The 23217-nt window shown below is 46.9% G+C and overlaps 1 protein-coding gene across 2 annotated transcripts in view; it reads left to right on the forward strand.

The window, feature by feature from the left end:
• The window catches only part of ABCA4 (ATP binding cassette subfamily A member 4), a 1737150-nt gene that overhangs the window by 1244889 nt on the left and 469044 nt on the right, over positions 1-23217 (forward strand). For both annotated transcript variants that reach the window (XM_069641223.1, XM_069641222.1), the window contains exons 22-26: positions 4501-4632; positions 14452-14591; positions 15227-15364; positions 17239-17432; positions 21653-21737. In XM_069641223.1, the coding sequence (XP_069497324.1) occupies positions 4501-4632; positions 14452-14591; positions 15227-15364; positions 17239-17432; positions 21653-21737 (689 nt within the window). The remainder of the gene's footprint in view (positions 1-4500; positions 4633-14451; positions 14592-15226; positions 15365-17238; positions 17433-21652; positions 21738-23217) is intronic.

Below are 23217 nucleotides of genomic sequence, written 5' to 3' on the forward strand. Positions count from 1 at the left end.
CTTTGTAGGCTCTTTGAGTTGGAAATGTTGCATCATACATCGGAAAGGCTCTGCCATTGATAAAAGAAATGTGGTTGCAACCTGAGCACCTTAACGACCTGCAGAGCCACGCACACTGTGTGTGTGTCTGCCAAGCTGGGATTTGGGAAGCTGGCAGGCAGTGCTTGAATGTCCGGCCTGAGCCGATTCTAAAAGAGAAAGCGTCAAAGGACTCGTTTCTGGAGCCTTTGAACTAAAGGTATGCTCTGTAAAAATTAAAAGAACTAGTGGTACTGCGTGCCAATGATTTATATTACACTTCCATCTCTACTTTCAATAAACATTCCCAATTGCCCTGTAATGAAGTGCCACAGGCAGCTGTTCCAAGATGGCCACCACCCCACCACATTTCCTAGGAAGAGATGAACCCGCCATAATGCCCTGTGGCAGACTGACTTAAAAAATAGGCCCAGGAAAAGATTTGGTTAATAGGTCCGGGTTGAGCAGTGCACACTGCGTGCATTTCTTTTTTTGCCTAACCTTTACACAGCTGAGCCGACCTTTAAAGTAGGAGCAAGGACACCCACTGCTACTCAAGGAAACTCTTAATAAGCATATATCACTTTTAACTTTACTGATGATTATTTGCTTTTCTTTTTTGTTGATTTTTTGGTTAGATTTGTAACAGAGACACAAACTCAGCCTCCTCTTGATGACTTTTTTAACTTCTGTTTTTCATATTTGAAACATAAGCTTATAGCTAAAGCGAAACCAGCTTGTTAAAATCTAGAAAGGAAGAGGGAGAACTGTGAACATTCCACACACGTCTCCCCAGAATGCTTTGCCCTCACGAACCCATGGCGAGAGACCGTCAACAACACATTTTTGCGATATTTCCACTGTGAGATAAGCAAACTCCAGAGTAGGGTGAAAACCCCTTAGAATGCTGAGGGGTGACTAGCTTGCTGACACTAAAGTGAGGCGTGGGAAGGGCGGTGAGAGTATGGCTATGTAATGGGCGATGCCAATACCATTATATATGAGGGTGCGGGCTCTGAGCCACCCGGTGGAACAGCAAGACAGTGCTGCACCTGCTGCTTACAGGGACTGGGTAGAGGTTGGCGCAAAAGAGAAGCGCCTGCATGTATCCTGCCCGCAGCTTGCAAAGAAGCAAGCCCTGACATGCCAACATTTCCAGCCCCGCGGGCTGATCCACGCTACGCCAAGGGGTATCTTGTGTTGCTTTAAGGTGGCAGTCTTAGCCTCTCCGTGACTAGCTTCCCTGCCCTCCCATCAAAGAAGTGTCGAATATTTGGGACAAAAGCAATCTCCTGGGGGTGCATTTCTTGGTAGTTAACCGCCTTGGTGGGGCGGGGGAGTGTTAAGGCCTGAGTTTAAGAAAATGGCATCTGAATATTCGCGATTCACGTGCAAGAAATTGCCAAATCAAATGGCATAACTGCCACCATGAAAAGTCTCAAAATGAAACTCATTCATGGTTGTAATGAAATTGAATTGGTATTTCCATTGTGGACACCATGAACTGAACCGCCTCCAGGTGCAGTAGCACCCGAAATGTGCAATCCTGGATCCAGGTCGAGATTATGGGAGGAGGCTGGGATTCAGGGCTTTGCGGAAGGTCAGGTGATTCTTGCTCATGTGTACAGATTTTCAGGTGACGTCCCACAGTTGGGACCCTGCACGGATAAGTATTTGAGGCTTTAGTGGCATGGTAGGTTTTGGGAACTAGTTGTGAAGGGCACAGTCAACTTTGATAGCACAATTGATAGAACAATTGTTCAGTAGGCTACAAAATACAAAAGTGGCTCAAGCATTTGACTATGGTACATGTGAAAGTATGCTCGAGGTGGGAAAGGTTTAAGCTGGCATGGTGTAAAGTGTGATATACACTTACACCATAGGAGAAATGTCATAGTACTAACAGAGGCCAGGATTTCCAAGGCAATTGACCAAAACAAATTTAGATAAACCATCTTTTAAGTCGCGTGGGTAATTACCCCCCTTTGTAGGCCGCTCTTCATCCACACAACCCAACAGAGGATCTCTTTCACTTACTGTCCCTTTGGAAGTGGCAGAGAGATAAGATGACCTGCTCTCAGTCACTTACAATGAAAAATAATAAATGGTTCTGATCTTTGGTGAACAGGCCATTTGCTTCCAGCCTATCTTTCTCAGATAGATCAAGCTAGCACAAGTCTACAGCAGTATCGGCGGCCAATGGAGAAGAACCACCATCAGGGGCACTAAGGCCCCTCCCACCCCAGAAGAGTTCATGACCTCTTAGGCAACCTATTGGCCTGCAGGATCCTCCAGGTGGCGGAGTCGCTGGGTGATACCGAGCTCAGCGAGTACGGGGATTGGCCTATCATTATGGCCTGACTTCCTCCCATCCAATCCTTGCAGATAAGGCAAAATCTCAGCTCATGCACAGTTGCCCTGCGGGGCGCATAGTGTAGGGTGACCTGACGTCTTGGTTTTGCAGGGACTGTCCCGGGATTTGGTGCTCTGTCCCCCTTTCGCAAGATATGTTCCCATTGGAAACTGCAGTGGTCCCGGTATTTTGTAGTAGGTCTCCATAGCTGACAGGCAGAAACGCACAATCTCACACAGAAGAAATGCTGCATTTTACAACTTATGATAGTGTTAGTTTGTGATAAATTCATTATATGTGTCTATTTGAATAGTAACACTTAAACCCCCTTCTCCTTCGAAAGCCACTGAGGTGTAGAGCCTTGAGAGCCACTCTCAATGGTTAGTCCTACGTTTATGTTAGTTGCCCTGTCTCGGTTTTTTACTTTTGAAATCTGGTCACCCTACCTAGCATAGTAAGATGGTGCAAGATCACAAGGGCACTTGCCTTTCGGGCTTCTTGTATGAAGGATTCACTGAGACCCAACAGCTGGGGTTGTCTGACTAAGGGGACCGCGGGTGTCGTGGGGGGGCGACATCGAATTTCACCAAAGTCCATGCCCAAGGGGAAGCATCTCAAACAAAACACATAAAACCAAATAATTTAAGACAAACGCATACACATCGCGTCCATAAGGACCTCTTCCCCCAAGCCTAAATAAGTGTGTGCTGTGTGAGACGATCATTGTGTTGGGCTGGGGGTCGTTCCATTGGCGAGGTAGTCACTGTGTTGGTTAAAGGGACGAAGTGGTGTCTGTGGGAGAAACGTTGGGAGTGGTCTTCGTTCAGGAAAATTGTCTATTGGTTGGGGAGAGAAAGTCGCGGAGTTGTTGGGGGGGATACAAAAAGCCAACGCTTGCTGATGGTGTCACACGGGACGGGGGAAACTTGGCAGTTCTGCACTGTGTTGGAGGGAGTCGCTGCTTCGGGGATAGTCTTCTTACGGATGAAATTCCACTGCCGAATTGTCATCGCCATTTTATACCAAATGGCTGCCACATAATGCCAGGGGGTGTTTGGCTTAGACAATGTAGGATGGAGCGATAGTAGGGGGAGCGGTGAGAGAAACTTCGTATTCAAGGCAAAATAAAAGTAAAAAAAGTGCAGTAATAAAATACTGCGGTGAAAATTCTTCGGTAAAACACATAGAAGCCGGGTCACTGGACGAGTAACACGGGAGTGGAACTGAATTATTGTTAGGGTGACGAGGACTCCCAGATTTTCACGACAGGTTCCCATGCCCTAGCAAGCCTCTGAAAAATAGTCAAATATCCTCTTTCCAGACAACGCTTTAACGCCAGCTCCACAAACAAAGTTAACAAACCCTTGTCTGATCAACTGCGCACGCAGGTCAGTTTAAAGGTGCCTGCAAGTCCTGCAGTGAAGTAGGCGCAGTGTAAAAACATGCACATCGTATTGCTGCCACCTTGTGGGCAAAGAAGGGATGAGATGGAAGAAAATGGGATGATTCCCTGAGGAAGAAAAGGAGAATACAAATGAGTGAAGGGATGCAGGAAAAGAAGGCTTAAACGTGATAAAGGTACACCCCGCGCCCATGTCGGGCTCCCATCCAAGTTCATCGACATTAGTTTACTCTAAAACCCTGCAAAAAAAGCCACATATCCCTCTGAAGAGTTTAACCATTCAAACGAATTCCAAAATAATGCCAATGGCCCACAGGAAGCTAAAGGTACCCCAAATCCCGGTGACATGAGAATAAAAAACGGATATACTCACCATTGCGTGGCCATAAATCACTCTAGTCCACCATATTAAAGGCTGGCCTCTGTTGGTCTCTTCTGTGTTTATTATAGTGCAATTGTACCCCTGTTTTTGCTTTGAAAATATGGTTACTCACCTTAGTAGCTATTTTACAGGCAAAATGAATGCCCATCTACCCAGCTCCCCTTCTTTATTAGCACAGGTGATTTAATGTACAATTCTGGAGTAGTTAGTGTTTTGTGTTTATTCTTTGGAAGCGCAAGTCTGCCATCTAGTGGTCGGCAGGGAAAATGCTAATTTTAGTGAAACATTTATGGATTATAAATAATTGCAATTCTCTTCTCCCTTAACGTTTTTTTTTTTGGCTAGGTCCATCATGACGGGCTTGTATCCGCCCACAGCCGGCACTGTATTTATCCGCGGCAGAGACATCCAAACCCACATGGACACTATTCGGCAGAGTTTGGGCATGTGCCCACAGCACAACGTGCTCTTCCACCAGTAAGTGTGCGCTGAAGCCTTCTTCTGGAGGAAAGCGCATGGTTTATGCATTTTATTTCTGCATCCTCACAGCCTATATCCTCATGGAAGGTTACATAACCAAATTATAAAACCAAATGATCAAGGTTTTTGTTCCTAGTGAGTTCCCTGTTATAGCCCTAACTGTGTTCTAAAGTAAAATGGCATTAAATGAATGTTCAGCTGAAAAGCCAATGACGTCAGTGAGTAGTAAGGGATGCTCGGGAGATAAACCTAGACAAACCATATCCCAAGTACCCCTATGCCCCAAATCCCTCCCTCCCTATGACTTCTCTACTCACCTAAAGAAACCGAGACAAATTGAAACAACGTGTTTTTGTATTTCCGGGGCATGAGCACTGAAAACAGAACAAAAAGGTTTACCATGCCCCCACTGCATGTTGTAGGGCCATATGTTATGTTATGTTGATTTATACCGTGCACTGCTAACACACAGGGGCAGTCTCCACTATGGTGGAGGGAGGCATCTTGCTAGTCCCGGGAGGATAGCTCAGCGACAACGTGCTCACTTTGGAAACAAGACCTCACGAAGCAACACACGTTTGATCCCCGGGACCGCGCTTAGAAACCTCTATGTATTAAGCGCGTTTTAAATACTCAACTAAGACATATTCCTGTAACAGCGCCTCGATGCCCCCAGGCTGTGTGAGCGCTTTAAAAAAAAATGCTAATAAATAAAACACCTCTCCAGCCTTGCTTGGCGACCGCGGGCACATTTCTGAAACCTCCTCACCCCCAAAGTTTGCAGGACCTCAAACCCCCAGAAACTGGAGCGATTGGAGTCCTCACTGAAATAGTTTGGTGGTCATTGTTTTCCTTGCTGTTTGATCTTTTCTCTGTGCTGGAAGAAGATATGGAAAAACGCCCCATGGTCTCAGACTCCCTCTGGGACATGTCGTCAAAATTTCCGTTATGCAACATGTTCCCACAGCAAACAGAAGATTTGTAACTAATGTCTTAAAATAAAGGCAATAGCAAAACAAAAGAGTTGATGGCTGGAAGGTTTAGAATAAATCTTGACCTCTGGCATTGCTCTGGGCAACCCTCCAGACCATCGTTCTTCGCCTGCCAAGCCATTACAAAAGGGGAAAAACCATATGCAAATCAGGCTTGGTCCCACCCCCAAAGGGGTAGTCCAGCCCGAACTGCTAGGTCACATCCCTTTTGCACGAGACCACAAGCATCCCCAGACATGTTTCGGCCTTGTTGGGCTTCATCAGTGAGGAGTAGCTTGGGTCTCTAGGCCCAGCAGGCAAGGGACCCACGTCTGGGCATACCCTTCCCACTTGGGATGACAATAGCAAAACAAAAGAGTTGATGGCTGGAAGGTTTAGAATAAATCTTGACCTCTGGCATTGCTCTGGGCAACCCTCCAGACCATCGTTCTTCGCCTGCCAAGCCATTACAAAAGGGGAAAAACCATATGCAAATCAGGCTTGGTCCCACCCCCAAAGGGGTAGTCCAGCCCGAACTGCTAGGTCACATCCCTTTTGCACGAGACCACAAGCATCCCCAGACATGTTTCGGCCTTGTTGGGCTTCATCAGTGAGGAGTAGCTTGGGTCTCTAGGCCCAGCAGGCAAGGGACCCACGTCTGGGCATACCCTTCCCACTTGGGATGACAATAGCAAAACAAAAGAGTTGATGGCTGGAAGGTTTAGAATAAATCTTGACCTCTGGCATTGCTCTGGGCAACCCTCCAGACCATCGTTCTTCGCCTGCCAAGCCATTACAAAAGGGGAAAAACCATATGCAAATCAGGCTTGGTCCCACCCCCAAAGGGGTAGTCCAGCCCGAACTGCTAGGTCACATCCCTTTTGCACGAGACCACAAGCATCCCCAGACATGTTTCGGCCTTGTTGGGCTTCATCAGTGAGGAGTAGCTTGGGTCTCTAGGCCCAGCAGGCAAGGGACCCACGTCTGGGCATACCCTTCCCACTTGGGATGACAATAGCAAAACAAAAGAGTTGATGGCTGGAAGGTTTAGAATAAATCTTGACCTCTGGCATTGCTCTGGGCAACCCTCCAGACCATCGTTCTTCGCCTGCCAAGCCATTACAAAAGGGGAAAAACCATATGCAAATCAGGCTTGGTCCCACCCCCAAAGGGGTAGTCCAGCCCGAACTGCTAGGTCACATCCCTTTTGCACGAGACCACAAGCATCCCCGTCTCGTGCAGAAGGGATGTGACCTAGCAGTTCGGGCTGGACTGCCCCTTTTGGGGTAGGACCATGCCTGATTTGCATATGGTTTTTCCCCTTCTGTAATGGCTTGGCAGACTGAAAAACGATGGTCTGGAGGGTTGCCCAGAGCTTTGCCCGTGGTTATGATTTATTCAAAACCTTCCAGCCATCACCTTTCGTTTTGCTAAAGTCACCCCGAGTGGGACGGGTATGCCCAGACGTGGGTCCCGAGTCTGCCGGGCCTAGAGACCCAAGCTACTCCTCACTGATGACGCCCAACAAGGCTGAAACATGTCTGGGGATGCTTGTGGTCTCGTGCAGAAGGGATGTGACCTAGCAGTTCGGGCTGGACTGCCCCTTTTGGGGTAGGACCATGCCTGATTTGCATATGGTTTTTCCCCTTCTGTAATGGCTTGGCAGACTGAAAAACGATGGTCTGGAGGGTTGCCCAGAGCTTTGCCCGTGGTTATGATTTATTCAAAACCTTCCAGCCATCACCTTTCGTTTTGCTAAAGTCACCCCGAGTGGGACGGGTATGCCCAGACGTGGGTCCCGAGTCTGCCGGGCCTAGAGACCCAAGCTACTCCTCACTGATGACGCCCAACAAGGCTGAAACATGTCTGGGGATGCTTGTGGTCTCGTGCAGAAGGGATGTGACCTAGCAGTTCGGGCTGGACTGCCCCTTTTGGGGTAGGACCATGCCTGATTTGCATATGGTTTTTCCCCTTCTGTAATGGCTTGGCAGACTGAAAAACGATGGTCTGGAGGGTTGCCCAGAGCTTTGCCCGTGGTTATGATTTATTCAAAACCTTCCAGCCATCACCTTTCGTTTTGTTAAAATAAAGGCACCCAGAATCTGGAAATTGCAGCTTTGTTCCCACAGGAGTGGCGTACTGGTCTTGCATTTTATATGCAAGTTTGAGCTGGCTCGGTGGATAATTCAGGGGCAGTACACTCGCCCTGGAGATGCCATCGAACCAGGGCTTTAAGTGGGCCAGGGCTAGACCTGTCTGTTTCCGAGATGGGCTCCCAAGCCGGGGCCCTGCCGGCACTCACACTGACTAGCCCCAGCCATGCCAACCTCTCAAGCAGCTCGTTAGCTGAGTGCTGTGCGGTTACACAGCTGCCTACAGGTGTCAGCATTTCGGATTAGAAAAAAGAAAAGGCACCGTCTTTGCTTTTTTCTAATCCGAAATGCAGTCACCTACAGACAACTGTGCAACTGAGCAGCGCTTCGGCTAAACCTGCTTTGTGATGTCTCTTTATTGAGAAACAGGAGGAGGGCTGGGTTAGCCAGCCCCTCCTTTTGTTTCTGATTAAAGAGCTAACATGCAGCAGGAAGCCCATTAAACATGCTTGGTTACAGGGCTTCTACTGCATGCTTGCTCTTTACTCAGAAACAAAAGGAGTGGCTGTCCAACCAGCCCTCCTACTGTTTTGGAATAAAGAGACATCACTCAGCAGGCAGCCCATTGCATTCAAGGAGCTGTGTGGTTAAAGGGTTGCCTGGGAGGGTCAGCGACCCCTGCAGCCAATTCTTTAACCACGGCTCCTTGAATGCAAGGACTGGGAGGGGCTCTTGTTGGGGGCATGGCCGAAACACTCATACTTAGGCTATGCTCCCTAACAAGAGACCCCCCTAAATTGACCACCCCACTTAAAGCACTGCAGCAAATGTCTGACTCAGCGCTGACGAGAAAGTGGATAATTATATGATATGATATAATATGATATGGCATTTATAACGCGCCTATACACAAGTGCTTCAAGGCGCGACGAGGCAAGGGAGGGGGGAGCGAGGGAAGACAGAGACAACGATCTTACTAGGCCAGATGACATTGAGATCGCGCAAATGCAGGGGAAGGCGGAAGGGGTAAAAGTGCGAGGGGGAATAATAGTGATACCAATTATTCAGTGCTTAGAGGCTTATTCGTTATATAAATTAGACAAAAAATCTTGTGCAATGGTTACCTCCCCAAACTACGGTCTGGATGGGACTCCGCCCTTGCACTGCAGGTCCGGGGCATGCACACTGCGGGCCGGTGGGTGCAGGTTATGCTGGATTTCTTGGCAATCAAGTTGCTCTTCCTAACCATTTGCAATTTGTAAACCTTTCCTAATGCCATTAAGAGTTTGTTTTTATGTGGGTCTTATGACAGCTGTTGGTTTTGTATTTTGTATTATTGTATGCAGTTTGTTTTTTGCATTAACAGGAGAATGCCCGGGGCTTGTTCCGACAGTCTGTAGTCGGCTTCATAAGTAGACTTGAGAACACGGTGGGCCACGTGAGCATTTTGTAGAAAGGGTTTCATGAGCTGGCCCTCTGGAAATGATCTCAACAGTACCTTGGACCTTTGTTGATTTCCACCTGTGCCACAGACCGCAGCGCCCTTTGCACAATAACAGTCCATTGAACTGCTGTAACTGAGACAAGTTAATGAGTAGCCTGCCTCCCAGAGAAGGGACGTTCTGATGCTATCTAAGTGGTGATACGACCAGGAAGGCAGCCAGCACCCTCCACCCCACCCCAGCCTCAGGAAAGCTAGACAGTGCTAGTTTGAATAAATGAAAGAATGAATTTGGTCACTTAGCAGAGCTGGGCCACAAATAGACCAACACCTTGGGTGTCGGGGGCGCTTAATGCATCAAATGGTAGGGGAGGAGCTACTTCCAGAGACTTCGTGTGGCCGGGGCAAATTTACTTGCACGGTGGCCCATTCTCGTTGTGGCAAAGGAATTCTTTTGGAAACTAGTTTCAAATTGTCAACCAATGGTGCAATTTTACAGCCATTGGACCAGTGGCTTTGCGCAAAAACATGACAGGATTTAAAGACAAAATGCACATTGTGATGATTACTGCCAGCATGGCATGGCAGTGGCTGTGGTTGGGGTTCTTGGTTGGATTTGTCATTTGGTGGCTCGTGGTGCATTTCCAGCCCATCGCACCATAATTCCATGTAAGACTGAGTGCCGCTGCAGCTGCATTGCCTTTGAGGCTTCAGTGGGCAGCCAGAGGGGAGGTCCCAGGAAACCAATCTGTGTCATCGGGTACGACCAATCCTGATTTGCATATGGGTTTTCTTCTTCTGTAATGGCTTTGCAGGCTGAAAAGCGATGGTCTGGAGGGTCGCCCAGAGCTGTGCCCGTGGTTATGATTTATTCAGAACCTTCCAGCCATCACCTTTTGTTTTGACAAAATATCTTAAAACACAAATCCAGCAGCAAAGCAGCATACGTAACACAGTTGAATGTTCACCAACTGAAGAGAAATGCCTACACTAACTTTCCCTAAACACTACACTAACCCACCACAGATGCAGCGGCATAACTCTCCACACTCATTAAACACCACTCTGTCAGACACCACAGTCCAGCACGCTATTTACATTAGCAATCTGGAGCGCAGCTTTACCATGGCTCTCGACAAATCACAAAATAGCTACGTCTTATACACTACAATCCGCCTTACCTTTCCCAATCTACATCCTTGCTCTGCATTAGGGGAGATTTCCTAAAGTCCACCTGAGGTAAGACTCTATAAAACTATCCCTTGGTATACAGGTCCCTAACTCTTAGTATAAGTCTATATTACCCAAAGGATCTTGGTAGAGTGGCAGAGCAGCCAGGCTTATGACAGGAGGAAGATGTGAACTGTAGGTAAGAACACTGAACCCAGTAAATACAATAGTCCAAAGAAACCCTTACACAGTAAATGTTATATTAAAAATATAAATGTATTCTTATTTACACAAAGAAGGTAGATACATGCTTAATTCACTAACTAACACACATAGGAATTCGTTTTAATGCTTTGCAAAGGTGATTACTTCAGTAGTAGTTGCTTGCGGTTACAATTGTTACAGAGGGTTTGACACTAATGAGAGTTCTACCGTATTATCGGTACTACCACGCACTCGTGTTACTTTACATATATATACGATAATTGTATTTAGTTAGCAAAACCACATAAGATAAATGGCCAAATGAGAAGCTTGTCAGTATACCGGCCTTAAATCCACTGGGATACCGCCAACGCAAATAGCGTTACTGCAACTCGGTCCAGCGCTCATCTGCAAACAGGTCCCCTGCATGCAATTTTAGTCATTGGTACCATGAAGTGCAAAAAATGTGTAAATGGAGGCATAAACGCCTGCTTGCCTTTTTTTTCTCACTTTGTGGTGCAAATCGAGTAAATGGCACTTGCTATTTATGCATAGCAGGCGGTTTTTGCAATCGGTTGCTTTGAAATCTGGTTGCTAATAGCCGTATAAAAAATCAGGCAGGAACCCAATGATTGGAACCCAAATCATTAGCACCAGCATGAAAATGTCATGCTGATGTTAATGCTTGTGCCTTTGTGTGACAGAGAGGATGGGAGTGGTGAAAATGGCAATTTCGTTATGTGACCCTTCTCTGCCGTACAAATGAATGAAAACATGACATGGTGTAAAAAGCATTTGTGAAAACGGATGTGTACATTTCACACCTGCCTTTTGTGCTACGTCAAAATAAACGTGATCCCCATTCTAAAATAAATTGTGTAAACAGGTCACCAGGTATAGAGATTGTTTGCCACAGACTTCCAGCTTCTGTAATGCATGACGGAAGCACCTTTGATATCCACATGAAAGCAAACCCTTTTCTGAATGTCAAGGTAGTAGATACCATGGCTATAAAATGATCTCTAAAAGGGAGCTTTGTTTTACACACTTTGGGGGTCATTACGAGCTGGGCGGTAAGGGGTTAACGGCGCTGGTAATGGTGCTGGCGCTGTTAACCCCTTAGCGCCCTATTACAAGTCTGCTCGCGGGACCCGCAAAGGGCGCCTGGTAAAACCAGGTGCCTTTAGCAGGTCCCGCTAGGAGACCAGGGAGATAACAACGGGCCCGTTACTAATGGGCCCGTTATTAACGGGCCTGTTGTTAGCTCCCTCCCCATTCCCATTGAGCCCTATGGGGGCTCGAATTCGAATGGGGATGCACCGGGTCCGGGTTCCTCATATGAGGAATTACGGGGTCCTCCCAGGTTGGAATGGCCCGGTAATTCCTCATTCGAGGAACCCGGTACCCGGTACCCGGTAACGAGGTAACCATGCCGCAAATTGCGGCATGGTTACCTCCAACCTCGTAATGACCCCCTTTGTCCTGAAAGCAGATACAGGTTTGGTAGTTAATTGGAGCTACACGGGGGTCTTTCAGTTGGTAATGACCCATTGCAGTGACGAATGCCCAAAAATTCATGCCTGAGAAAGGCACCCCTGAGAACAGAAGAAAAGCAATGGCAGAGCCGCGACTCGTTCATCGTCTGCATTTCATCCTGCTCATCATGGCTCTGAAGTGTAGCAGATAGCTCTGCATTTCATCCTGCTTATCATGGCTCTGAATTGTAGCAGATAGCTCTGCATTTCATCCTGCTCATCATGGCTCTGAAGTGTAGCAGATAGCTCTGCATTTCATCCTGCTTATCATGGCTCTGAAGTGTAGCAGATAGCTCTGCATTTCATCCTGCTCATCATGGCTCAGAAGTGTAGCAGATAGCTCTGCATTTCATCCTGCTCATCATGGCTCTGAAGTGTAGCAGATAGCTCTGCATTTGATCCTGCTCATCATGGCTCTGAAGTGTAGCAGATAGCTCTGTATTTCATCCTGCTCATCATGGCTCTGAAGTGTAGCAGATGTCTAACAAGTGGGGCCTGAACCTAATGTAGTTGGGCCCACCGCAGTGACATTAACATCTGTAAATGTCCACACAGTGCTGCTGAGAGGGCATTTACAGATTTTGGGTGGGCCTTGCCCGCTCAGGCCCTACCCGGTCTATGCCTTTATGGACCCTTCAAGAATTGAGACAGCAAAGGAAAGCACACAACACACCCCTCAGGGCTCACGCAGAGGGCATACGAGTCAAATGAATCAGCCCTCTGCTCTAAAAAGCAGTCTCACAGCTGGCATTGTGAACACAAGACATACCTAAATAGTGGGAACCCTTATTGATACTTAATAAAGATGGTCACATCGCAGTGCTGCCGCACAAGCAAAGGACTCAATACGAAAGGACTGTCATAAGAACGTTTGCGACCTGATGCAACAATTGTATGCTACAAAAATGTTTTTTAAACCACTTTTACTCCCAGTAATGAATCACTGCTAAAACAGAAAAATAACATATACATGACAATACTGTCGCCACTCAACACTGGAGCGTACTGACAGGAACACAAGCCATTGCTGTACGTGGTGGGAACAAAGCAAATACACCATCAGAAAAAAACAGAAAAGAACCTCAGCTCAAGACACTTGAGTTTCCACTGTGGACAGTGTTTATTCCCATGTGGACTATGTCCCAGCCCTGCTCAGGACATAATCCCTGCACGCCGCGGAACCAACGGCGCAGGGCCGGCCTTGGAAGCCTCGGCGCCCCGGGCAGCAAAACCAACATGTGGCTCCCCCTCCCACTGCGTGCCCCATGTCATGCGGGAGGGGAAAGGGAGGAGCGCCACATTTTTCTATTGGCAGAGCAGGTGCCCTTTTGTTATTAAATGTGCTCCGATCAAGAGAGTGGAGCGCATTTAATTTCGATAGGGCACTTGCTGTGCCTTCTCCCACCACGCCAGCTCAGGGTAGCCCTTGAAAGACTCCCCCAAGCTGGCGTCGTGTGGGGCTAATGGCAGGGTGCCCTGGGCGGTCGCTCGGGTGGCCCTGCCCTAAGGCCGGCCCTGCACGGCAATCTCAACTTTGCAGCACAGTTATAGGGGGATAGTCAGAGAGCTAGCACAACATTCAGAGACCCCGTTAATTTCATTTACTGGGTTTCCCCTCAGTGGATAGCCACCAGATGGCGAGATTTCTTCCGTTATGGTCCTCGAAAAAAGGGTATACGATGTGTACCTCTGTTTTGAGGCCATTTAGCAAGAAAGAATTATACAAGACCAAAAGCTTTGTAAGCCATGCCCAGCGGATGGCTTGGGGCTGCATGGGCATGGCCACAGGCCCCCTATGGACAAAATACATTCCTGGACGAAAGGGCCATGTACAGCCAGCACATTGGCATTGGGTGCCAAGGAAGTGTCAGGTGCATGGCCTGTGGGTATATTAGCACATATCATTAAAAATCTACAAAGATTAGGGGAAAACCTTCATGAAAGGGATGTTATCGTTCTAGTTATCTGAAGAAAAAAAACTTTGAATTGAAGTGAGAACTCGTAGTTAAAGGGACATTATCTCTGCAGTACAAAACAACCAAAACCCCACACATTCACCAGTTATTTGTTCCAAAGCAACCATACCTCTGCCACTTCCTTATACAGATCCTCATAGTGCCATCTCCCCTCGCAGACCTTGAGGGCGCAAGAGAGGGTAAACCTAGAGACTGCACTCTAGAAGTTTAGACAAAGGAAGTGCGAAGCTAAAGGCAGTAAGAAAGCCAATAGGGACCGCGGCTACTGGTTGTTCTCCATAGCACAAACCCAGTGAATCCCCTTCCAGTGTTAAGGGTATCCTTCCCACTCTGCACATAAGTACACAGGAGTACACACTCCTTTTCTGTTTGCATGGTGAGCTGCTTTACATGTGCTCTTGTCCTCTTACTCTGGACATTGTTTAGCCTTACAGTGGCAGAGCACATCCTGTTCTATGCCCAGCTAAAGGGTAAATCCAAGGAGCAGGCCGAGAAGGAGATGGAAGCCATGTTGGAAGACGTCGGGATCCCCCAGAAAAGAGACGAAGAGGCTCAGCATCTCTCAGGTGATCACAGATGTACTACTGCCCCATGTTGTAATGTATGTCCAGCCCTGTCCTGTCCTGCTGGCCCTTGATGTATGCTGGTAGAATGTTGGTCAGTGTGATGATTGGCAGCTCAGGAGAATGTTGGGTGAGTTTTGTGTCTGAATGTGCCATGTGTGTCAGTTGGGGGCCTGAGCTGTTGATGTGAGGATGGCCGGTGGCTGCACTGCGTGACTCCTGTTCTGTACCATAGCTGAGAGTAACTGGAACTATACATCTGTAGATTTGTGCATCAGAGACTCCACAGCCCGCATGTGTGTGAACAGTGAGCATTTCTACTCCTATTTACAACACTCCCCATTTACCAAATGGTCCCTTTTAAGGTCATTCTCCTGCCGATCTGCTTTTCATCTTGAAGCACTGTCTGCAGTTTTACCACAACAGTTTCATGATTTTTTAAAATCAGCAGAAAGTATGCTTTTCTTTCACTTTTTATGACTTTCATAATCTGATTGGATCCTAATTATCAGCGCTGGTTGTAAATAACAATGTGTGTTTTTTTTCTCCTGGTTGGGCATAAAACCTTTCTCTAGACTCTTCTACTCCAGTTTTCTCCATAAAAGTTTATGGTGTATTCCTCTGCTTCTCTTGTTTAGGTGGAATGCAGAGGAAGTTGTCTGTTGCCTTGGCCTTTGTCGGTGATGCAAAGGTTGTGGTGTTGGATGAGCCGACGTCGGGGGTAGACCCATATTCGAGACGGTCAATTTGGGATCTTCTGCTGAAATATCGCCATGGTAATGCGCTGCATGAAGATGGGGCCATAACGCATAATGACACAGAGTTGCCCAATGCCGTTCCGCTACTGCTTATGGTGTCGCGATACACAAAGATCTCCATACCTGTAGACAACCAGGACACAATGTTCTCGTCTAATGCTCTTTGAAAATATCTAAAGTTTACAATAAACCTCATCATTTCATATTAACAATTTGGGAAATGGGACTATATATGCAGGGCTTGACAACGGGGAATTTGCTATCAGACCACACCAGTCAAATAAAGTCATTACCTTGCGAGACTGATGCACTTTCATCAAATATGATCATATTTTTAATCAACACCAATGTCTGCCCTTTCTGCCCCTCTCACCTAAGCAAACATTTTAAAGTGGTTTTCAGCACACACGTCACACATCATGTGTTTGCCTTTCGTTCCCTCTAGCCTAAACCTGCTTCTGTTCTGTTTCCTCTTCCCTGCATAGTAAGGGTTTTTGTTGTGGATGGGCGGTGCGCAGGTCCACGTTTTAAACTGGAAGAGTCAAAGCGAGGCATAATGCTTTTCTTACCTCCATTAAAAGCCGCCCCATTTTGGACCTGTGACAAGATGGAGGAGCGGCATTGAACAGAGATAAGATCTCTGCCGCTCAGTCCTCCATCATTTCATCAGTGCATCTCATTGTACGTCTGCATGAGATGTTCCTTCAGGCACACAACATATGGATTCCTTTGGAATCCATCTCGGTTTTGCACCTGGTCAAGACCAGGCGGATTCCATAGAAATCCCCAGATGCAAATCCTATTTGCAGGCGGCGTACGCGTTTCAACGAGACAGCGGAAAATGAAAGAGTAAGAAGCGAGTGTACATGGGGAGACATTGTTGACATTAATGTCCTTGTGTAGTGAGAAGAACAGATGCCCCATATCTTTTAGGTATTTTTGTTTTTGTTGGACAAATTATTCTTGTACTTTGTGCTTGGTTTGGACATTGTGTGCTGATATCTGCCAGTCCATTATACAGCAGATATATGAGTGCAAAAGCCATGGAGAAAACCCCAAAATGTTCAACACATTGTAGAAAAAACAGGAAGAAGAAAAATAAATTCCAGTGCTAACAGACTGGACATGTCAAATGGTTTTCATAGAAACCTAATAGCAAAAATGAAATCAATGCTTTTGATCGATGCTTGGTTGTTACCCTGGGAACTGACGCCCAGCTAAGCAATTTCGGTAGGTGTTGTGTGGCTGGCATAGGTGCACCTCCATGGAGGTGGCCGCTCACTGTGAGTCTGATTACTCATCCGACCACAGTGTTGAGGGGGGCACTAGAGGACAGCAGCCAACAAGAGCAGGCTTGGGATCTGGACTGAAGCAAAGAGATGGGTGCCCAGTGCCCATCCGGGTTAGAACTACAGGCATGGCAGGGACCTGTCACGTTCTGGAGGACCCGGCGCACTTCAAGGTCTGAGACAGCGAGAGTATGAAGAGACATGGGTTAAGATGTTTGCAGATAAAGTGTAATGCAGTACAAGCACGACAAAGTTCCTCCACAGAACGGTTTTCTGTAAACCAGAGAACGTAAGGCTCTTATTTGTCGAAAAAGCCAAATAACAAACAATACGAGGAGTTGTAAAAGTAAACTAATTAAAGTTAATTGCCAAAATGATTGAAATTGTTTGTTAGTAAATTTCACCTAATGTGTTCAGTAAATTCTCACAAGTAAACATTTTGTAAATTTGACATTGATTCCTCTTTTCCTAGTCATTTCATTAAGTTTCTCTTTTTCCTCGTACATATCACATAACGTTTACATTCTTATCACATAAGAACAGTGTGCCTTGCTCCAGTGGTGGCATGTTGCCCATGACGCCTTCCTTTTGTTCCATCCCCAGGCCGAACCATCATCCTTTCCACACATCACATGGACGAAGCGGACCTCCTTGGAGATCGAATCGCAATAATATCGCAAGGGAAACTGTACTGCTCCGGCTCTCCCGTGTTCCTAAAGAACTGCTTTGGCACTGGCTTCTACCTCACCCTGGTTCGTCGGATGAGGAACATAAAGGATCACGGCAGAAAAGAAACAGTAAGGGATCCTGAACCTACGTCATGCGTTCTCCCTCCCTCCCGCAGCGCCTGAGCCCGCCGCCATCTTGCTTTCTTTCTTGCTAGCTTCTCCATATCCAGCCTGTTGTCACGGGACATATGTATCATTGAATGGTGTCACACATAACCCATCAACCCCTCTCGCACCCAAGTACAGTCTCTGATTATTTCAACAGCTGCATACAGATAAGGGCATAGGGGTAAGAGTAATCAATTTATCTAAGGCTTAGTGGATTTCAATATGGCTTCCGCACTGGTAATCATCTAGCAACTATGGGCCTAATTCACAGACCGTTCTCCTATGGGGTTTTGCCATTATAAAATGCTTCTGTGAATTAGGCTCTATGGGCCTCATTACAACTCAGGCGGTAAGGGGTTTACGGCGCCGTAAACAGCGCCGACCCTTACCGCCTGAGTACGAGGTCCCTTAGCGCCATGGCGGATTTAACACCTGCTTTTAGCAGGTGTTAAAATCCATGGCGCTAAGGGACCATGGAGTTAATTACGCCACCGTAATTTACGGTGGCGTAATTAACGCCTTCCCCACTCCCATTATGCCCTATGGGGCAAAAATGGGAATGGTAAATGGGGATTGGGGACTTACCGCCCCGCCAAGGTCGGAATGGGGCGGTAAGTCCGCCAACCACCATGGCGTAAACGTAGTTTACGCCATGGTGGTCAAGTCACGGCCCAGGCGGTAACGTACCGCCTGGGTCGTAATGAGGCCCAATATGTTTATGTTTCTACGTTGAGCAGTACAGGGTCCTGCACTTAGAGGCTGGAGTCAGGCATGAAGTGGCGTATGATATGATGTGGCATTCATAACGCGCCTGTACACAAGTGTTTCTAAGCACGATAAGAAACCAATTCATTTTCCTTAAATTAGAGAACAGAAAATATCAAAGGAAGAGGCAGCCCACACTTGAAGGGGTAGATAGTTCCATTGCAAAGTAGGTGCAAGTAGGACAAAGCAACAGAACAGAAGCAAGAGAGCGAGTACTAGTCAAGAGAAACTGAAATGGAGAATGTAGGGAAGTGAAGGGGTATATCAGAAAATCAAAGCGGGGAGATGAACAGGAGTGAAACCAGCAATACAGTGTAGTTAAAAACTATACATAATTCATGAAAAAGAGTCCAATTGTGATACAGAAGCCAATGGAGAGATCATAAATATTGGGAAACAGAGCACCAGGAGAAGGCATAGTGGCCTGAAAAGCAGCGTGCAACACTAACAGAGGTGACCAATGAATATGACGACCTAAGAGCAGGGAATTAGGGACATAAAGTAGAGCAGATTCAGGAGAATGTCAAGGGTGGACGCCTGATTGAATGGAAGGCAGACAGAGTGGAGGTCAAGATGTGCTTACAACTGCATGTAGATAAACCCGTTCCAAGGTTTTGGAGAGAAATGACAGATATAAGCAGATACAGAAATAGCTATTGTTTTGATCATTCACTTGGTGTTATTAAATAGTGTATTTGTATGTGCTGTGTTTATGTCAAGCGAATCAAGCAACTGTCATAAGTTAACAATGATAAAGATGCTATTGGAAGGGTGTTGTACTAAGGGTACACCTGCACAGCCATGGAGAACAGGGCCTCTGAAGGTTACAGCAAAAGGACCAAAGGTTAGGGCAGGACCGGTGGAAGCTAGTCCTGATGAATATGTCGGTGGGTTGGGTTGACAGCTGTCCTCCTCTTGAGCCAAGTGTAGTGGCCCTTGTTCCGTAATATTGGATTCATAGACTTGCAATGTCCGGTGTTAACGGTGGTGATGGTGTACTGGGATTTGTAGCAACATCCCCTGAAGAATGAATATTACTGGTTATTGTGTGGTATCCAGGATCCTTGGGACAGTATATTAAAACGTTCAAGAATGCGACCTCTTGAGAAGCATGCTTGCTCTGTCGCCTGACCAAGTCCTGGAGTACTGGGATTAGTTTGCAGAACTGTCTGCTCGGCCGCAGCATTCTCTGCTCTTCAATTCACTGAATCTTCAGACCTGACGTGACACTGGAAGTCGAGCCAGTTCTCAAGGTCAATGGGGACTGCCTTTCTGGTTCTAACAGAAGGCAGAAATGAGCGGAGTTCCTTCCCCTCGGTACTGTGCTCAGCTAATTGAGAGACCCTCTGCACCATTCACTCCCTGCCATGGTAAAGTCTCCCTCTGGCACGGGAGCCTTGGCTAGCGAGAGAAACATCAGGGGGTCGTTTAGAGAGTTGGCCAATCCAAAACGGGCAGTTTGCATACGCGCATCCTTCTATTTGCGTGCAAATCCTAAAAGGAAAGGAATTGAGGAATACATGAGCGTACGTTACCCATAGCAAAGTCACAGGAGGTGACATCACAGCAAGGGACAACCCAGCAAGACATGCAGGGTTATCAGTATCTTTTACTAAATGGTTTCCATTTGCTGCACATTTGCAGGAACATAGTTTGTGCTTCTAAAACTCTTAAAGTGATGAGTGTTTCAGAAGCAACCTCACCAGATAGCAAACATTCTCCTTAACACAGGATACATTCCTTGGCGAAACCTGTAGCTAGCAGCAAATGAAAAGTCGATCATGTGGACAAAAGTATACATTGAACCCTGCACTTAAAATAAAAAGTCAAATGAACAGAAGAACTTGCCATTAAACCACACGGGTTAGAAATATGCATATGCATTTATTCAATGTTGTGGATTATGTCCAAAGACCACCCAGACGTAAAGTAATTCAATATAAGCAATAGTTGTAGCCCACAAGCTACTATCGTAGAAGTCTCCCTTCACTGAGGCTTGTACTGGCGAACGTTTGTGCCCTCTCTTGGGGTTTCCAGACCTGAATCTCTGCTATGAGAAGAAATAGGAAGGGAGGTCAGGGTTAGGTTCAGAGGGAAAAGGACAGCCTAGGGGGAAAGAGTTAGGAAAAACAAGAAGTAGGGGCAAGTGTTTGTTTCAGCAGGAGTGTGTGTTAAATTACATTTCAGAGGTAGGATAGAAACATCCTAAAAGGTCTGGTGAGCCGCAGGTGAGATATGTGATAGTGATGTAGAGAGTGGGGCCGGAAAGTGCCTGCAGTGGTGGCTTGTGACCTGTTTTATTGTAGTATTGAAGGGACATACATATGTCTTACTAATATGTGCTTGAGGTTAAGCATAATGAAGGATCGCCAACCTCAGGAAGGTACCCCTTTTGGAGAATTTCATTTAAAAATAATGTTTTAAAATGGTGCTCCCACACGGCCGTAATACTGCTGCACATCACTGAAAACCAGTTAACTTCATCCTGCAGCCGTCCCATCAGAATGTAGTGCACAAGACCGCTAATTACGGGTCATTAGTGACTTCATGGTTTCATGCCTACATTCTGATGGGAGGGGAGGTGCAGTGGGCTGTGGTAGTTGGTGTGCACAAAAGCTTCTCTGCAGGAGTGCTTGTGACGTCACACATTGCCCTTTTATAGGCAGCCCCCCTACTTTTCTCTTTGGTCCCCTCTGTGCCCTCGCCCTAAATGTGATTCCTGGCGATGCCACTGATGGGGTGTGACCTTTCAGAAGGCTGAGGTACTTGCATGTTAAATTGGGGTGGGATCTGAAGAGGCTGTATCCTGTATTTTCTCCTTCTGATCTAAATGGAGGGTACCAAAAAAAAAAAAGAACAGACCCTCAGATCAGGAACTGTGGGTGCAGAGCCTGGTACATATTTTTCAATGCAGTCACATCCATCTGGAGCAACACAACACTGTACATAGTTGGGAGTAAAGGCGGACCCACTCATACCTGTATGAGATAAATCTCGCAGAATGACAGGGTTGCACTGTAATGTGTTCCGAGGGAAGATTCTTAGATCGTTGACGTGAGAGGCGGTTTAGGGCTGGGGCAGAGGTGAATCTTTCTCATGGTGGGGAGAGAGAACACAGATTTTAGGCAAGTTTTGAGTGTGCTTTGCTGTTGATTGATCAATAATGACAGTTATTCGTGTCACCTAATGTGTGGGCCTGTGTGTGGGTGAGGGTGCATAGGAGTATACAGGACTATAACATGTGTTCCTGGCCCTCTTCAAGGTCAGTAATTCTGTTAGCACATGTTTCTGGACTAATGAGCTGATTGGCTGTTCGTCTCTCAATATTCCAACCCATGTTGGGCACCAGTGACTGCCCTGCTTATAGGATTGACATTGACACTTTCAGTAAATGCTTGCCTCTCTCGTCTCCACAGGCCTCCTGTCAGTCTGACTGCTCGTGCCCCTGCCCCAGCTGCTCGCCCAAGAACAAGGACAATGCCCTAGAGCAGGAACTGGATGGTAAGACATGCAAATCAGAGTCTTTGGGTACCGTGTGTGCAGGTGGCACGTAATGTGGTTTATTGGTGGCATTTGCTGAACTCGGTGGTTCATTCCAAGCAGGGCGCATAGAAGGCCCATGCTATTTCCAATGAAGCAGAAGCTCCAAGTCATGCAGATTGCCTGGCCTTTACTCTGGGATAATCTGTAGTCAAACAACAGGACTGGAAGCTTCCTTCTCTACTTTTCTCACCACCTGCCGAGCATAATCATAGTGTGCCTCTCTGCTTCACTTCAACAACGGGGGCTGCAATGCCTTGCGATTGGCTCGAGTGGTCCCGCTTACAGCTAGGCAGGTTGCCCAGAGTTCTGGGCACCTGATTGGCTGTGTGGTAACCTGCCAAATAAATCCTCTACAATAGCCATGACAGCAGCAACAGAGTCAGTTGTATTTCTGTACATGTGTAAAGACATGGAGAGAGAAACCGGTAGAGTAAACGCACCCCAAAAATGTGCGTTTTCAACAATGAGGATCATACAGAAAAAAAGTAAGGTACATTGAGTTAGTTACATTAACAATAAGCCTCCTACCAGACCATTTTGCAACTTCAAGGGGCATGGCTTACCAGCACCAAATGCCTGAACAACTCTGCTTGTCCTACCCACGTGACACAATCTCCACCTGCGACGGATAACTCCATCATATGCAATAACCCACAATCTGGTGGTCAGCGCCCAGGTGACCTCTGTTCCAGTTCTCAGGCAAGAATGCCTCACCCTCATGTGTGACATGTCATGCGTCACCGGTGTGCTAATGTCCACGTGGAAACTGCACAGCCTTCTGGGCCTTCTGGTTTCTGCCTGCGGTGCCGCTCTGTCCAGTGTGGCGGCCAGTCGGTTTCCACAGCTGGGGTCCAAAGCCATCAGCCCATGGAACATTCCTGTCATTCTGATTCAGTGAAATGTTGATGGTCACTGATTGGTCACCTGACCCCCGCTTCTCTGATTTGATGCATTCATACAAGTCAGAGAAGCAGAGGCATATCACCCCGAATTTCATGTTGTGGGAGTGAATGGTGGAAAGGCCTGATTGCTGTTGATCCTCCATCTATTGCCAGCATTGGCCATGGTGTTCCACCTAACCCTAGATACTTACTGAGCTTAAAGCTAGTCAGAGTGTAACAAAAAGCACAGGAGAATCACTCCATGTTGATGGCAGGTACCTCGCTTCTGGAAGATGACAGAGCAGCATGATCTGTGCACAGCAGGCCCAATCCCTGCCTTCAGGTGGGCTCATCCAACACAAACCTATTGTGGTTGTCATGTTCAAGTAGCCCCAGTGCGGTATCATAAAAAAAAACTCATATGCAAACCCTGCGAATCACAAAACATGGGATATTTTTAATCGAATGTTAGCACATTTCAAGCGGAAAAACTGAAGGGGGTTCGAGTTGAGCTGTTAATTAAGGTGGGGGGTCGAGGAACTTTGGGGATCTCCACC

Source organism: Ambystoma mexicanum, chromosome 1q, assembly GCF_040938575.1.
Source record: "Ambystoma mexicanum isolate Mex_15411 chromosome 1q, UKY_AmexF1_1, whole genome shotgun sequence".
NCBI lineage: Eukaryota > Metazoa > Chordata > Amphibia > Caudata > Ambystomatidae > Ambystoma > Ambystoma mexicanum.